Source organism: Chiloscyllium plagiosum, unplaced genomic scaffold (genome assembly GCF_037043375.1).
Source record: "Chiloscyllium plagiosum isolate Xiang-an unplaced genomic scaffold, Cpla_swu_hap1 HiC_scaffold_14, whole genome shotgun sequence".
Taxonomy (NCBI): Eukaryota; Metazoa; Chordata; class Chondrichthyes; order Orectolobiformes; family Hemiscylliidae; genus Chiloscyllium; species Chiloscyllium plagiosum.
In genome coordinates, this window is record NW_028270152.1 from 28,159,131 (window position 1) to 28,177,575 (window position 18,445).

General features: G+C 46.6%; 1 protein-coding gene across 2 annotated transcripts in view; it reads right to left on the reverse strand.

The window, feature by feature from the left end:
* Window positions 1-18,445, reverse strand: part of shisa10.1 (shisa family member 10, tandem duplicate 1) — a 78,641-nt gene that overhangs the window by 5,407 nt on the left and 54,789 nt on the right. For both annotated transcript variants that reach the window (XM_043707920.2, XM_043707922.2), the window contains one exon: window positions 9,504-9,622. In XM_043707920.2, the coding sequence (XP_043563855.1) occupies window positions 9,504-9,622 (119 nt within the window). The remainder of the gene's footprint in view (window positions 1-9,503; window positions 9,623-18,445) is intronic.

Below are 18,445 nucleotides of genomic sequence, written 5' to 3' on the forward strand. Positions count from 1 at the left end.
CCGATTCTGGATATCAACCCTCACCATGATTTAAGGGCTGAATTGACTCACGCATCTTTCGTTAACATGAGTTGGCTGTAATGCAATCGGGTGAATAGGGAACACTGTTCCTAAGGTGACAGTGAGGTCTGCAGATTTTAGAGATCAGAGTTGAGTGTGTATTGCTGGAAAAGCACAGCACATCAGGCAGAATCAGAGGAACAGTAAAGTCAATGTCTCGGGACGGGGCACTTCATCAGGAATGAGGCTGGGAGCCTCTGGGGTGAAGAGATAAATGGGATGGGGCCGGGGGGGGTGGTGCTGGGGAGAAGGTAGCTGAGAGTGCGATAGATGGGTGGGTAAAGGTGAAAGGTCAGAGAGGAGTGGATAGGTGGGAAGGAAGATTGACAGGTGGGACAGGTCATGAGAGTGGTGCTGAGCTGGAAGGTTTGAACTGGGGTAAGGTGGGGAGCTGAGGAGGGGAAATGAGATAACTGGTGAAGTCCACATTTTATGTCATGGGGTTGAAGGATTCCGAGGCGGAAGATAAGGTGTTCTTTCTCCAGGCGTTGGGTGGTGAGGGAGTGGTGATGGAGGAGGCCCAGGACCTGCATGTCCTCAGCAGAGTGGGAGGGGGAGTGGAAGTGTTAAGCCACGGGGTGGTGGGGGCGCTCTGCAAGAAGGTGTCCAGTCTCCCCAACATAGAGGAGACTGTATTGGGAGCAACTGATACAATAAGTTATACGTATGGAAGTGCAGATGAAACTTTGATGGATGTGGAAGGCTCCTTTGGAGGGAGGTGGTGTGGGCACAGGTTTTGCAATTCCTGCAGTCACAGGAGAAGGTACCAGGAGGCAAGGGTGGCTTATCAGGGGGCGTGGACCTGACCAGGTAGTCGCAGAGGGAACAGTCTTTGTGGAAAGTAGATAGGCGTGGGGAGGGAAATATATTCCTGGTGGTGGGGTCTATTTGTAGGTGGCTGAACTGTTGGCAGATGATGCGGTTTATGCGGAAGTTGGTGGGGTGGAAGAGGAGGACCGGGGGATTCTGTTGTTGTTGCAATTGGAGGGGTGGGGTTAGATGGTGGAGGTGCAGGACGTGGATGAGCTGCATTGGAGGGCATCTTCAACCATGTGGGAGGGGACATTGCGGTCTTTAAAGAAGGAGGCCATCTGGTGTGTTCTGTGGTGGAACTGGTCCTCCTGGGAGCAGATGCGGCTGAGGCGGAGGAATTGGGAATACAGGATAGCATTTTTGTAGGAGGTAGGGTGTGGGAGGTGTAATCCAGGTAGCTGTGGGAGTTGGTGGGTTTGTTAAAAATGTCAGTGTCGAGTCGGTCCTCGTGGATGGAGATAGAGAGGTCTAGGAATGGGAGGGAAGTGTCAGAGATAATCCAGGTGAATTTAAGGTTGGGGTGGAATGCCTTGGTGAAGCTGATGAATTGTTCCGTGGTGCCGATGCAGTCATCAATGTAGCGGAGGAAAAGGTGGAGTGTGGTGCCGGTGTAACTACTGAAGGCAGACTGTTCTATATAGCCACTTTCCTGCTCCTCAGATGCTGCCTGACCAGCTGTGCTTTTCCAGCAACACATTCTCAACACTGTTCCTAAAACAGGAAGTTTTAAAGTGTGCGTTGGCTATAATACGATTACATTGCCAACACTGTGTATTTGCACTGCCCAATTTTTGTATAGCATGGGGTCGCACAGGGACACAACTATCATATTCTGGAAGAAATAACTAAATATCATTTTCAATCATTATCCTAAACATCATGTAATTATTATTACTCCCCCACTGTCATTTCATTTACTTGGCCTACCTTCTTCCTGACAACCCACCCTGTCTCTTGTCGTTGGCTGGATACAATGCAATGCCAAACTCTCCCAAAGATAATCCAGAAATGCCTGCCCCTCTCACTATCAAGTCATTATAGGAGTAATTAAAATTGCCAATACCTACTCTCTGATGTTTAAAGCTCTTCATAAATTCCTTGCAGATTAATTTATCTATATTTGTCTCACGAGCTAATGGGTCTACAGATTACACCAAGCAACTTCATTGTACCCTTCTTATCCCTTAACTGTCACCAAACCAATTTCTTTCTCCAGTATTGCAATGCTCTCCTTAACCAAAAATGCCACTCTTCCTCCTATTTATTTCTTTTCCTATCTTTCCTGAACATTTTGACCTAGGAATATTTAGCATCTATACCTACCCTGGCTTGAACAAGATCTTTTATTGTTACAAAATCACAGTGCCACAAGATAGTCTGTCCCTGTAACTTTCAAACCTTGTTAACTATACGCCATGCAGTGAAACTCACCATTTCCTCCCTTATTTTGATTTCAGCTACATTTCTCTACTTTAGCACTGTCAGCCTCTCCCAGCATTTCATGCATCCTGTTTTTATTTGATAGTAGTTTCTCCTGGTTTCCAGTCCCCTGCTAAATTAGTTTAATTCCTCACTACCAAAACACCTTGCAACAAACTCAGACCAGCTCTGTTCAGATGCAGCCATTCCTGCTAGTGCCATCTCTGCTAGAGAGAGTCCCAGTATCCCAGGAAATTAAAGCCCCCCATTCCTCACCATCTTTCCAGCTATGAGTTCATCTATCTTACCTTCCAATTTCTGTACTCATGTTTTTGATGGCTTATCCTGCTTTCATCTTCAAAATGTTACGTGCCCCTCTCCCCATCTCACCTGACCATTTAAAGTCAGAGTCATACAGCAGAGAAAAAGACCCTTTGGTCCAACCAGTCCATGACCACCATAATCCCAAACTAAACTAGTCCCACCTGCCTGTGTTTGGCCCATATTCCCTCTTAATCATGTATAATCTAGACTTCTAAGCGTCCACCACTTCATTCCACACAAGGACCACACTGCGTAAAAACATTGCCCCACGTCTTTTTAAAAAACTTTCTCCTCTCACCTTAAAAAAAAATGCCCTCTAATCTTGAAATTGCTCATCGTAGTGAAAAGACACCTGCTTTTCACCTTATCTATACCCTCATGATTTTTTAAACCTCTATAAGCTCAACCTCCTCCGCTCCAGAGAGAAAGGTCCCGGCCTATCCAGCTTCTTCCCATAACTCAAACCCTCCATTCCTGGCAGCATCTTGGTAAATCTCTTTTGAACCATCTCCAGTTGAATAATATCCTTCCTGTAACAGGGTGACCAGAATTGGCCACTGTATGCCAGACGAGGCCTCAATGTTCTATACAACCTCAACATGACAGGCTTATTCATCTTCTAGTTGTGTGACCTCATGAAGTGGACAAAGACCACTGCATTACATTAGTTGGTAAAGTCAAAAGTACTTCTGAGAGACCACTAGATCAAATCCTTTCTTCATCAGCTCCCAAGAACAAGATTGTGGAAGTTGGTAGATACTGACAAAATGTGAAAGGATTCTGGTTTAACACAGATGTTGCAATTTTAATTAGTTTGACCAATAAAGGAAGAGCATGTGATTCAATTTTAGTTATGGATGTTACTATGAAGCACTATAATGTCTGAACTTCTTACTAGAAATGTTGTATTAGATTTGTTTTGATTAAATAAATAACAGATAAGTCAATGGAGGTGAAATGTTATTACTATGGCCATTTGAAAGGTTCTCTCAGGCTCCTGCTAAGTGAAATATTTCCAGTTTGGACTGTATGATGCTGCATGAGCAGATTCAGCTGAATGACTCAGTCAGGAAGCCAGCAGCTTGTGGTCAATTACAATCAGTGAGGGAAATCAAACTTTTTCCCCTCCATGCGCATTGCCCAGAATATTTTTAGATTCTGGAAGCTCAAGTTAAAAAGAAGTACAGCTTGGTTCTTAAACAAATAGTAAAACAGGGTTCCAGAGATTTTCCTGTTCCATTTCCTTAAATGCAAAGCACTGACGTCCTATTAATTTGAAATATTTACTATTAACCAAGGCCACACAAAGTTAAGTTCCAACCAGGTGACATGGGAAGTAACAACAGAGCCCTGTAACCCAACCCTCAAAGTCCTTTCACTGCACAAGCATGAAACCTATTGACACATACTTAGCATTGGAAACAGAAAGTTAGCACTTGGGAAGCCGACACTTTTACTCAAATATTATTGAGAAAACGTTGTTTTGGTTTTTTATGACGTCAGTGAGTGCCGTTTCCGTTGGCAATGGTCTAAAATGGAATCAATTTATTTCAGGATGTACAGCAAATGAGACAAAACATTATAAAAAGGCCCGTATTCAAAAATGACAGAGTCACACAGTCAGTGGTGCAAAATAGGGCAGTCAGCCCACCAGGACCAGAGTTTTAAAGAGTTACTGATACATCTCCAAGTTGCTGCTGGAAGGGAACCATGAGAATGGTTATGGGTGCACTTGAAAACAGAAACTGTAATTTTAATGTCAGAAATGGTCAAAGAAGATTAGAGTGGAGACCAAAGGCTGCTGGATTGAAGGGGAAAGGCAGGTGGCAGTAGCTGGTCATGTGACAGAGTGTCCATTCACCCGGAGCTAGCAACTCAAGTGAAAATGATTTCCACTTCACAGCAACGTATTAGTGACAGTACAATCCCACACAAGTGCTAAAATGTCCCTCATTACACCCATGGGTACTTGGGTAATAAAATGGGGAAGGTGACAGGGTAGTGGGTTGTAATATCTTTGGAGAGGATGAGCAAGCTCACCCACAGTCACCTGCATTTATTTGGAGCCAGTTATGGTAAAACAGATAAAACTCAGTTAGGAACAATTCTGTAGCTTCTACTCACAAAGCAACCCAAGAAACACTTAGAACAGTACAGCACAGGCCATTTGGCCCATGATGGTATGATGAACATGACGCTAAATTAATCTAATCCCTTCTACCTGCCATTGGTCCATTTACTTCATTTCTTGCATATTCACATGCTTATCTAAAAGTCCCTTAAATACCCCTATCATATCTGCTTCCACCATACCCCAGGCAGGGCGTTCCAGACTCCTACCACACTCGGTATAAAAACATGCACCTCAGATCGCCTTTTAACTTTTCTCCCGCTCTCACTTTAAATGCATCCGCCTACTATTAGACATTTCAACTCTGGGGAAAAAAGATAGGATTAACAGTCAAAATCCATTTACCACTAGCTTTGTGTACTTACACTGCACAACTTGCATTTGCCTGATAGTACTCATTCTCAGTTGGATGGCTTTCTTACTTTTACTCACCAGATTTCAATTTTCAGACATACATATTATTAGGAGATCCCCCACAATAGCTTAGATGGAGAATGATGAAAATGATGCAAATGCAAAATCCAAACACAGCGATTGTAACAATATAAAATTAAAAATGTCCATATGCAACAGATCAACTATACACAGCTGTCAAAGCAATCCATGTGGAGTGTGGTGAGCCCTCAGAGTCTTACAGTTACTTCAAATTCCAGAGGGTCACAGTCCTGACAAAATTGTTAAAATTTGCAGATGATGGCAGCCTAGAGAAGGTCAGTGAAAATTGGAAGAGGCAACTCAATTTACAAACTGTGTGGATAGGCCTGGAGCATCGGAGGCTAAGGGGTGACCTCATTAAGGTTTAAAATAATGAGGGACATGGGGGAATCCAGAACTAGAGGGACTAAGGGGCAACTTTTTCAAGCAGAGGGTGGTGCATGTATGGAATGAGCTGCCAGAGGAAGTGGTAGAGGTTGGTACAATTACAGCATTTAAAAAGGCACTTAGATAGATATATGAATAAGAATGATTTTAGAGGAATGGTGACCAAGTGCTGGCAAATGGAACTAGATTACTTAGTCTAGGATATCTGGTCAGCATGGACGAAGGGTCTGTTTCCATGCTGTACATCCCTATGACCTTATGTAAGTGGGCAGAACAGTGACATATGAAATTTAATGAAGACAAATGTAAAGTCCTAGCAGAACAGCATAGGAACTCAAGGGGTAAGAACAAGATTAGACATTTGAGCCCTCAACCCCGCTCTATCATTGGCACGGTGGCACAGCGGTTAGCACTGCTGCCTCACAGTGCCAGAGACCCGGGTTCAATTCCCGCCTCAGGCGACTCTGTGGAGTTTGCACATTCTCCCAGTGTCTGCGTGGGTTTCCTCCGGGTGCTCCAGTTCCCCTCCATGTAGGGGAATGGGTCTTGGTGGGTTGCACTTAGACGGGTCGGTGTGGACTTGTTGGGCCGAAGGGCCTGTTTCCACACTGTAAGCAAACTAAATAAAATCTAATCTAAGATCATGAACAAATCACTGGCTTCAAGTTGACTTGCATTCCTGCTTCCCATATCCCTCCATTCCCTGAGAAACAAAAACACTGTCTATATGTCTCAGTCTTAAACATATTCAACAATTCAAACCTCTGAAGTAGAGAATTGTTTCAGTGAAGACATTTCTCACCTATGTCTTAAAGAATTGGTCCCCTCATTCCCAGACCTTGTGTGTGTGTTCTGGACTTCCCTAGTCAGGGGAAACAATATCTCTGAAGCCCTCTCTTGTATGTTTCAGTGAAATCACCTCTCATTCTTCTAAAGTCCGATGAACATATGCCAAACTTACCCAGCCAATCATCACAGATCAACTCGGGAGTACACAGATAATTATAATAAACCTTCACTGTGCCACATACCATACAAATAGATCACTGCTATAACTATGAAAACTTTGCACAGTATTATAGATGGAGTCTCAAAGCAGGACACTTCTGCAGCAAGACTCCCTTACTCTTGCACTCTAAGCCCTTTCCAATAAAGGCTGGCGTGTGATTAGTCGTCCTGTTTGCTCACTGTATCTGCACGCAAATGTACTATGCTCTGTTAGAGGATACCCAAGTCCCTCTGAAGATCAACACTTATGAATTTAAAAAGAAGTTTATCTTTCTGTTCTTACACCAAAGTGAAAAGCTGACCATTTTCCCCCACATTATATTCCATCTTCCAATTTGTTGTCTACTCACTTAAGTGGTGAGAAGGACATAAGGAGGCTGCAAAAGGTTATAATCTCAGCCTGCACCTTATTCTGAGTAAGCAAGATAACTTGCTCCTTACTCTTCTTCAAACTGATCAATACAGAATGTTAACACCCGAAGCCCCAGCACTGATCCTCAGGACACTCCACTAGTTAGAACCTGCTAACCTGGAAACGCCTAATCCATCTCTCAACTTCTTGGTTAACAGGTAATCACCAGTCTACCTATCTATACTAACATATTACTCCCAACTCCATAAGCCCATCTCTCATTTACTGATTTGTATGGAATCTCATCAAATGCTTTTTGGAAATCCATGTCTTCTGGTTATTCTTAATTCACTAGTTACACCCTCTTATGACTCCTACTATTTGTCAAATGCAATCTCTCGTTTTGGAAAACCACATTGACCTTGCATGATCATACTTTGATTTTCTAAGTGCATTGTTAACACTTGTTTAATCACCTCCAATTGACGTCAGGCTAACATGTCGTTTGGATTCTCTTTTCTTCCCTTTCAATAGCAATGCCAGATTTGCTAACTTTTAATTCCAATCTGCTGTAACTGTTCCAGAATCTAGGGAATTTTGGAAAATCACATCTAGGACATTGGCTTTCTCTACAACTCTCTTTTAAAACCCTGGGATGTTGGCATTGGATGCTGGGGATTTTCTTAATTGTAGTCCTTTAAAAGGACAAAAGAACAGATGAATTACATACACTATGAATAAATGGGGGGGAGACAAACGCAGGAGAGAGAAGCAGAGACCATGTGACAGAGCGAGCGAGCATGCACGGGTCAGGTGGAGACAGGGAGAGACAGACACTCACTTAGCATTCTTGATTAAGAATTACAATTATTACATAATTATTGATTATGCTGCTCAATTTCTTGATCCACTGGAGGCAGTAGAGAAAAGTCTCTCAAATCTCCAAGAATCTGAGCAATGAAGTAGGACAGCAGAAGAATCCATACAATGATTTTATAGGCATGCTTAATGCTCGTTTGGAAAACATACACCTAGGATATGACTTTAAATTGAAGTAGAGGATGAAGTACCTTTTTTATTTTAAACCTAGCCAAGATCAGTACCCATGGAGACAGCCTCATGTCGGGCTACATGTGGCCCCACCATATCATTCTGTATCTGTTAAATCTTCCTTACTATCCTGTTTTGACACCATCATCTTGACAACTTGTTACGATCTTTCTACCTTAATTAGTTTGTACAGTTTTGGATTATCTGCTACTTGGTTAGATCCTTGGCACGTGACTCTTATGGGAGAAAGTGAAGACTGCAGATGCTGGAGATCAGAGCTGAAAAATGTGTTGCTGGAAAAGCACAGCAGGTCAGGCAGCATCCAAGGCGCAGGAGAGTCGACATTTTGGGCATAAGCCCTTCTTCAGGAATGAGGCTAAGATAAAAGTAGGCTAAGATAAAAGGTAGGGAGGAGGGACTTGGGGGGAGGGGTGTTGGGAATGCGATAGGTGGAAGGAGGTTAAGGTGAGAGTGATAGGTTGGAGAGGGGGTGGGTGCGGAGAGGTCGGGAAGATGATTGCAGGTCAAGAAAGCAGTGCTGAGTCAGAGGGGACTGAGATAAGGGGGGGAGGGTGAAAATGAGGAAGCTGGAGAAATCTGCATTCATCCCTTGTGGTTGGAGGGTTCCTAGGCGGAAGATGAGGTGCTCTTCCTCCAGGCGTCGTGTTGCCATGGTCTAGCAATGGAGGTGGCCAAGGACCTGCATGGCCTTGGAGGAGTGGGAGGGGGAGTTAAACTGTTCAGCCATGGGGCGGTTGGGTTGGTTGGTGCGGATGTCTATACCTATTATGTTATCCCAGTTATTTGGTTTGTCTCCAGCACCATTTGTTTTAAATTTTTTGTAATATCTCTGTGCCTCAATCAGATCATAGACCATCCCTTCACTTGCTATTCAGCTGCTGACACTTTACTCACACCATCTGATTCTACACCCGCAAAGACTTCTTATTCAGCCTGTGGATACTGCAATCACACCGTCTGTACTACTATCTTTTGATCTCTCCACCTGTAAATTCTGCACCTGTGTGTTTGCCTTCACTTCACCTAATGACGGAGCAGTGCTCCGAAAGCTTGTGATTTCAAATAAACCTGTTGGACTATAACCTGGTGTCGCCTGACTTCTGACCTAAACTTCCAAGGACAGATATGGAAAAGTTCTTCACCATATTAATGGAAAAAGCTTCCAAGTAGGGCAATAGAGGCAAAAGGTCAAAACCATATAGAAATAGTGAACACAGTTTGGCCGGAGTCTGGAATGGTTAGCAGATGTCTAGGTGAGTGAATTGGATGGACTGAAACAATTTTCCTAAACCATGATTAATTTATGCACACTTTTCATCCATGTGGAAGTATACTATCCTTTGGATAGTGGTACAAGAGACAATATGGTATGTCCAGGATTTCACTGCAACTCGGTATTTCTTATGTGCTTGTGCTTTTCACCAAAGAGATGTACAACCTGCTTACAAAAGAACAATCCAAGGTCAAGGAACTTGCTTAAAATGATAAATCTGGGCTACTCACGCTGACGTCCCCTTCGTGCCATCTTGTACAGAAGACAACAAGGGCAGCATAAACAGAGCACAAGCGAGAAGAGAAAAATCCCAAAGAAGCTCACTCCGATTGCAACAACAGAGCTAAAACTGAGGGAGAAACAAAACAAAGCAGGTTAGCAGAAGAACTGAGAGAGGAATGAGCTATAAAGCACAGCATTTTCGTACATAAATCACTCTCATCTACCCTTCATTAAAAGCTGTAACAAACAGGAGTAAAAATATTAAAATATTTACAGATTTAGAACATCAGGATGTAAAATAGTCATTTTAAAGGATGTGGACATTGCTGGCAAAGCAAGAATTTGTTGATTTGTGGTCCATCCCTTATTGCTGTTGAAGTGAATGGCTCACTTGGTTATGTCAGAGGGCATTTAAGAGGCAACCACATCACTGCAAGTCTGGTATCATAGATAAGCCAGACCTGTTAGGGACAGCAGATCTCCCCTTCCCCAAAAGCACTTTAATTAACTAGATTGACTTTTACAACAATCACAGTCACTATTATTGATACTAGCTTTCTAATTATAGCATTTTTAAAAATTGCTGAATTTAAATTTCACGTAGTTTGATATGAACATGGGCTGCCGATGCAATAGTCTGAGCAACTGGCTTATTAATCCAGTGACATTTACAGGGTGACGGTGCATCGTGATGTTAAAGCAGTTATATATGGTATAAGCAAATTGCAATTTTGTGCCAAACAAGATTATTGCTGAAAACACACTCAATCTGCCTTTACTTCCTGAAAAGATAAAATTACCACAGAATTTTTCGTCCAGAGAAAGCTTGAAATATTATTTTAAATTTTTATCATTTGCATTACACAGATGATATTCTTTTGCTCCCACTAGCAACATATACTATATTGCCACATGGGATACTGTACTGGCATTAGACACTCAACAATTTCCTCAAAGCAGTCAGTCAATCACCATATAAACCTTTTGTTTTAATGAATCTTGGCTTGACTTACTGACCACTCAATAGTGGAGGAGCAGAGATCTAATGAAATTATCACTTGCACCGATGGCTCAATTCTTCTCTCGATCATTAATTACTCCCAGAATTCAATGTTATTACAAAAAGTCATCTATCAGTGCACTAATATTCTAAATAAATCACCCAGTAAATTAATTGGACATACCAAGACAACTCATTTTATGTCAACTTGCCATCTCAAGATCCATTTTAAAAAAATAAATATTCAATAGATGATAATCTGAAAAAGGCAAATGTGGTTAACATACAGTTTTTAAAACGTATATTAGTTCCTTTCTTCAGGATGAATGGATTAAAGGACCTCCTGGTACATTCGATCCTGACTTTAGTTAAGGCTGCTATCCACAGGTCTAACATGAGCATGAGTTCAGACAGGGTTGCCTCTGCTTTCGGCTATAGTTAACATAAGGGTTGCCACAACTGCAATTAAATGGGTTTCCGGAGATTTCCTCTTAACACTTGCCCAATGCTGCAGCCATTAGTCCACAAAAACATTCTTCTCGGTGATGTGGGAGACAATGACGTATTGGTAACATCACTGACCTCTTAACACAGAACCCCAGGCTAGTGTTCTGGGGATATCATGTTGAAACCCCTAGTACCACCTGCCTGCACTTGGTCCATATCACTCCAAACATTTCTTATTCATATACTTATCCAAATGTCCTTTAAATGTTGTAATTGCACCCACATCCATCACTTCCTTCGGCAGTTCATTCCACTCACGAACTACCACATGACATTAAAGGGTATTCTAATTTGGTGTAAAAAAAAAAATGCCCCTCCTGTTCTTTTTAAAATCTTTCTTCTCTCACCTTCAAAAAAATACTAAGTCTTGAAATCCCTCATTTTAGGGGAGAGACGCCTGCCATTCACCTTACCATCATGATTTTATAAACCTCAGTCAAGGTAACCCCTCACCCTCCTATGCTCCAATGAAAAAGTCCCAGCTAATCCAGCCTCTCCTTAAAACTCAAGCCCTCCATTCCTGGCAACATCCTCATGATTTTTTTCTGATCCCTCTCCAGCTTAATCATATCCTTCCTGTAACAGGGTGACCGGAACTGGACACAGTATTCCAGAAAAGGCCTCACCAACATCCTGTATAACCTCAACATGACTTCCCAACTGCTATACCCAAAAGGACTGAGCAATAAAGGCAAGCATGCTAAACACCTTCTTAACCACCATGTCTAACCTGTGATGCAAACTTCAAAAAGAATATGCACCTGAAACCCTAGGTCTCTGTTCTACAACACTACCCAAGGCCCTCCTTTTATTTGTATAAATTCTGCCTTTGTTTGTTTTTCCAAACTGCAATACCTTTCATTTATCTAAATTAAAACTCCACTTATTACTTCTTAGCCAACTGATCAAATTGATCAAGATCCTGTTGTTCCCTTCGATAACCTCCTTCACTGTCCACTAAACCACTAATTTTGGTATCATCTGCAAATTTACTAACCATGCCCTCTATATTCCCATCCAAAGTAGTTTATATAAATGACAAACAACAGTGGACCCAGCACTGATTCCCATGGAACACACCTCCCAGTTGGTCTGCATGGGATCGGAGTACTTGGCCAGGGACTCCATCCTGCCAGTTGCTTTCCATTGGTTCACTCTCAATGGATCGCTGCTTTCCTAGATCAACTGGAAAGCAAAAAGACCCAATACCTAAGTAGCTGAGATTTGATATCCAAATAACCATCCCCCATGGAGAAGATTATCTTTTTACAACCATAATATGGTTTGTGGGAATTTGCATTGGGAAATTGATTGCCACATTTACAGCATTATAACTAACCGCACTTCAAAATTCTCTCTTTGATTACAAAGTGCTTTGAAATATCATAGACGTTGCAGATACTATGTAAATGCAATTCTTTGCTTTCATTATACAACTAGAGTCCAATTCACATCTTCCCTTATGGTGTATACACAAAGTGGTGCACTGAAATCATGGACTAATGTGGCAGTGACTGGGAGTCCCTCTGTTCTACCCCAGTCTATACTTGGGAAGAGGAGAAAGTGAGGTCTGCAGATGCTGGAGATCAAAGTTGAAACTTTATTGCTGGAACAGCACAGCAGGTCAGGCAGCATCCAGGGAACAGGAGATTCGACGTTTCGGGCACAGGCCCTTCTTCAGGAATGAGCAGAGAGTGTTCAGCAGGAGAAGATAAAAGGTAGGGAGGAGGGACTTGGAGGAGGGGCGTTGGAAATGTGATAGGTGGAAAGAGGTCAAGGTGAGGGTGATAGGTCGGAGTAGGATGGAGGCGGAGAGGTCAAGAAGAAGACTGCAGGTCAGGAAGGCGGTGCCGGGCTGGAGGGATTCGGCTGAGACAAGGTGGGGGGAGGGGGGATGAAGAAACTGGTGAAGTCCAAGTTCATCCCCTGCGGTTGGAGGGTTCCCAGTCGGAAGATAAGACGCTCCTCCTCCGACCGTCGCGTTGTTGTGGTTTGGCGGTGGATGAGTCCAATGACCTGCATATCCTCGGTGGAGTGGGAGGGGAAGTTGAAATGCTGTGCTACAGGGTGGTTGGGTTGGTTCGTCCGGGTGGCCCAGAGGTGCTCTCTGAATCGCTCCGCAAGTAGGCGGCCTGTCTCCTCAATATAGAGGAGGCCACACCGGCTGCAGTAGATGATGTGGGTGGAGGTGCAGGTGAATCTGTGGCGGATATGGAAGTTTCCTTTGGGGCCTTGGAGAGAAGTGAGGGGGGAGGTGTGGGCGCAAGTGTTGCACCTCCTGCGGTTGCAAGGGAAGGTGCCGGGAGTGGAGGTTGGGTCGGTGGGGGGTGTGGATCTGACAAGGGAGTCGCGGAGGGAGTGGTCTCTACGGAAAGCTGATAGGGGAGGGGAGGGAAATATATCCTTGGTGCTGGGGTCTGTTTGGAGGTGGCGGAAGTGACGGCGGATGATGCGCTGTACATGGAGATTGGTGGGGTGGTAGGTGAGGACCAGTGGGGTTCTGTCCTGGTGGCGGTTGGAGGGGCGGGGCTCAAGGGCGGAGGAGCGGGAAGTGGAGGAGATGCGGTGGAGGGCACCGTCGACCACGTCGGGGGGGAAATTGCGGTCCTTGAAGAAGGAGGCCATCTGTGTTGTACGTATTTTGAACTGGTCCTCCTGGGAGCAGATGCGGCGGAGACGAAGGAATTGGGAGAATGGGATGGCGTTTTTACAGGGGGCAGGATGGGAGGAGGTGTAGTCCAGGTAGCTGTGGGAGTCGGTTGGTTTGTAGTAGATGTCCGTGTTGATTCGGTCGCCTGAGATAGAAACAGAAAGGTCTAGGAAGGGGAGGGAGGAGTCCGAGACTGTCCAGGTGAATTTGAGGTCGGGGTGGAAGGTGTTAGTGTAGTGGATGAACTGTTCAACCTCCTCGTGGGAGCACGGGGTAGCGCCGATACAGTCATCAATGTAGCGAAGGAAAAGATGGGGGGTGGGGCCAGTGTAGTTGCGGAAGATGGATTGTTCCACATACCCTACGAAGAGGCAGGCATAACTGGGGCCCATGCGGGTGCCCATGGCTACTCCTTTTGTTTGGAGAAAGTGGGAGGATTGGAAAGAAAAGTTGTTCAGGGTGAGGACCAGTTCGGTCAGTCGAAGGAGGGTGTCGGTGGAAGGGTACTGGGTGGTACGGCGGGAAAGGAAGAAGCGGAGTGCTTTGAGTCCTTCGTGATGGGGGATGGAGGTGTACAGGGACTGGATGTCCATGGTGAAGATGAGGCGTTGGGGACCGGGGAAGCGGAAATCCTGGAGGAGGTGGAGGGCGTGGGTGGTGTCACGAACGTAGGTGGGGAGTTCTTGGACTAATGGGGACAGGACCGTGTCGAGGTATGCCGAGATGAGTTCGGTTGGGCAGGAGCAGGCTGAGACGATGGGTCGTCCGGGGCAGTCAGGTTTGTGGATTTTGGGCAGGAGGTAGAAACGGGCAGCGCGGGGTTGTGGGACTATGAGGTTGGAGGCGGTGGATGGGAGGTCCCCTGAGGTGATGAGGTTATGGATGGTCTGGGAGATGATGGTTTGGTGGTGGGGGGTGGGGTCATGGTCAAGGGGACGGTAGGAGGAGGTATCTGCGAGCTGGCGTTTGGCCTCAGCGGTGTAAAGGTCAGTGCGCCAAACTACTACTGCGCCTCCCTTGTCAGCTGGTTTGATGGTGAGGTTGGGGTTGGAACGGAGGGAGTGGAGGGCTGCGCGTTCCGAGGGTGAGAGGTTGGAGTGGGTGGGAGGGGTGTGGGAGTTCAGGTAGCGGTTAATATCGCGGCGGCAGTTTGCTATGAAGAGGTCGAGGGCAGGTAGGAGGCCAGCACGGGGTGTCCAGGTGGACGGGGTGTGTTGGAGGTGGGAGAAGGGGTCGTCAGAGGGTGGGCGAGAGTCTTGATTGAAGAAGGCGGCGCGGAGGCGAAGGCGGCGGAAGAATTGTTCGATGTCACTCCGTGTATTGAATTCATTGACCCGAGGACGTGTGGGAACGAAGGTGAGACCTCTGCTGAGGACTGATCTTTCATCCTCAGAGAGGGGCAAGTCTGGAGGGATGGTGAACACACGGCAGGGCGGGGAGCTAGGACCTGGTGTGGGACTGGAGCTGGATGTGGGGGCGGGGACAGAGGTCGGCGTGGGGGCGGAGTTGGACATAGTGATGGAGACCGGCGGGGGGGCGGGGTTAGGCGCGGTGACGGAACTCGGCCGGGGGGCGGAGTTAGGCGTGGTGGCGGAACGCGGCGTGGGGGTGGAGTTAAGCGCGGTGACGGAACGCAGCGGGGGGGCGGGGTTAGGCGTGGTGACGGAACGCGGCCGGGGGGCGGGGTTAGGCGTGGTGACGGAACGCGGCCGGGGGGGGCGGGGTTAGGCGTGGTGACGGAACGCGGCCGGGGGCGGAGACACATGCGGCGATGTGGTCCAAATGTAGGTTGCTGACGTCACTGGGGGCGGAAGTAGCTGCAGCGACCACGGAGACAGAGTTCTTCCCCATAGCCGCGGAGGTCGCCAATCTGTTGGCGATTGTCTTCATGACGATCGCAGAGCAGGTTGTCTGTGCGGCGATCCCGGAGGCGGTTGTTTGGGCTGCGATCATGAAGGTTGCGAGGTCGGTGGGGGCGGAAGTGACGTCATCATCGGCGGCGTCTGCGGCTATTGCCGCGGGTGCTGTAGCGGCCACGTGTGTAATGGCGCCGGACTGGTTTCGGAGGCCGATGGAAGTTTCTGGAACGGTTGAGGAATCCGGAGTTTGGGGGTAAGTGCATGAAAGTTTTTGGTACTTACTGCCTTTAATTTCCGACATGGCTAGAAAGAACTGTTTGTTCAGTCTATGGATTCTTCTGTAAATGAAGAACAGTAGAGGTCCTTTACAGGTCTGTGAGAGAGTTGTCCTGAGCTGGGGTAGGTCGAGTTGCAGGGAATGTAGGTACCGGCGCATGGCTGCAAGCGTGGAGTGGAGGATCCGGAGGGAGGTCCGTTGCTGGAGGCTGCGGATTTGTTGCAGGTACTGGTAGTCCTGGTTGGGTCCAAATTGTGTTGGTCGGAAGGTGATCTGGAGTCCATGGGGGATCAGTCGGTTCCGTAGGCAGGTGCTGAGAAAGGAGATATGGCTGTGGTAACGAGTCTGCTTCAGAATGTGGCTGAAGAGCTTCTGTGCAGAGGAGATGACCTGGGGTGTGCAGTGAGAGAGGGACTCACTGAAATCTTTGTAGAGAGGCGCAGAGAGCTTCTTCAAGGAAGGCATCCTTGTAAGAGGATTCGCAGTAGGTTGAAATCTTCGAGGAGAAAGTGAGGTCTGCAGATGCTGGAGATCAAAGTTGAAACTTTATTGCTGGAACAGCACAGCAGGTCAGGCAGCATCCAGGGAACAGGAGATTCGACGTTTCGGGCACAGGCCCTTCTTCAGGAATGAGCAGAGAGTGTTCAGCAGGAGAAGATAAAAGGTAGGGAGGAGGGACTTGGAGGAGGGGAGTTGGAAATGCCCTCCAGCCCGGCACCGCCTCCAGCCCGGCACCGCCTTCAGCCCGGCACCGCCTTCCTGACCTGCAGTCTTCTTCTTGACCTCTCCGCCTCCACCCTACTCCGACCTATCACCCTCACCTTGACCTCTTTCCACCTATCACATTTCCAACGCCCCTCCTCCAAGTCCCTCCTCCCTACTTTTTATCTTCTCCTGCTGAACACTCTCTGCTCATTCCTGAAGAAGGGCCTGTGCCCGAAACGTCGAATCTCCTGTTCCCTGGATGCTGCCTGACCTGCTGTGCTGTTCCAGCAGTAAAGTTTCAACTATACTTGGGAAGACTCCAGACAGCATCAAGCACAAAAATGGGGATAAGATGATGATGACACAATCCAATGCTTTCTAAATCATTACAGTAATTTGGACTCTGCACAAAGTTGGGGTAAGGCAGCATTTATGTCTAACCCCAGTGTTTCTTGCATCTACTGCCATTTGAAGCACCCAATCTATTGGAGCTGTTACAATCTAGGTACATACACAGTACAGCTTCAGTGTTCGCCTGGTCAATAGCGTAAACTGTAGTGTAAGTATGACTTGTCTTAACTCTGTCCAGATTCCCAATCGAAGTCACTCTTTGTTATTTAAATCATAATGCTGCAGCGTAAACTTAGACAATGACAGAACTATATATATGAAGGATCTTTCATAATTAGAATACCTAGTCACCAGCATGAACCAACCAGGTCATGATCATTCTCAAAAACATAGTGACACCATGTTTACGCAGACACAACAGATTTTGACAATTTGTTTACATTTTGTTGATGACAGAAGTAGTGGTTGATGCAAATAAAGTTACAACATTTAAAAGACATTAGGGTAAATTCATGATACCAGTTCCAAAAACGCACATCCCAGATGGCCTCCTTCTTCAAGGACCGCAATTTCCTCCCCGATGTGGTCGACGATGCCCTCCACCGCATCTCTTCCACTTCCCGCTCCTCCGCCCTCGAACCCCGCCCCTCCAACCGCCACCAGGACAGAACCCCACTGGTCCTCACCTACCACCCCACCAGTCTCCATGTACAGCGCATCATCCGCCGTCATTTCCGCCACCTCCAAACGGACCCCACCACCAAGGATATATTTCCCTCCCCTCCCCTATCAGCATTCCGTAAAGACCACTCCCTCCGTGACTCCCTCGTCAGATCCACACCCCCCACCAACCCAACCTCCACTCCCTGCACCTTCCCCTGCAACCGCAGGAGGTGCAAGACTTGCGCCCATACCTCCCCCCTCACCTCCCTCCAAGGCCCCAAAGGAAACTTCCATATCCGCCACAGATTCACCTGTACCTCCACACATATCATCTATTGCATCCTCTGCACCCGATGTGGCCTCCTCTATATCGGGGAGACAGGCCGCCTACTTGCGGAGCGTTTCAGAGAACACCGCTGGGACACCCGGACCAACCAACCCAACCACCCTGTAGCTCAACATTTCAATTCCCCCTCCCACTCCACCAAGGATATGCAGGTGTTTGGACTCCTCCATCGTCAGACCACAGCAAAACGACGGTTGGAGGAAGAACGCCTCATCTTCCGGCTAGGAACCCTCCAACCACAAGGGATGAACTCGGATTTCACCAGTTTTCTCATTTCCCCTCCCCCCAGCCTGTCTCAGTCAAATCCATCAAATTCAGCACCGCCTTCCTAACCTGCAATCTTCTTCCCGACCTCTCCGCCCCCACCCCAGTCTGACCTATCACCCTCACCTTGACCTCTTTCCACCTATCACATTTCCGACGCCCCTCCCCCAAGTCCCTCCTCCCTATCTTTTATCTTAGCCTGCTGGACAAACTGTCCTCATTCCTGAAGGGCTAATGCCCGAAACGTCGATTCTCCTGTTCCCTGGATGCTGCCTGACCTGCTGCGCTTTTCCAGCAACACATTTCCAGCTCTGATCTCCAGCATCTG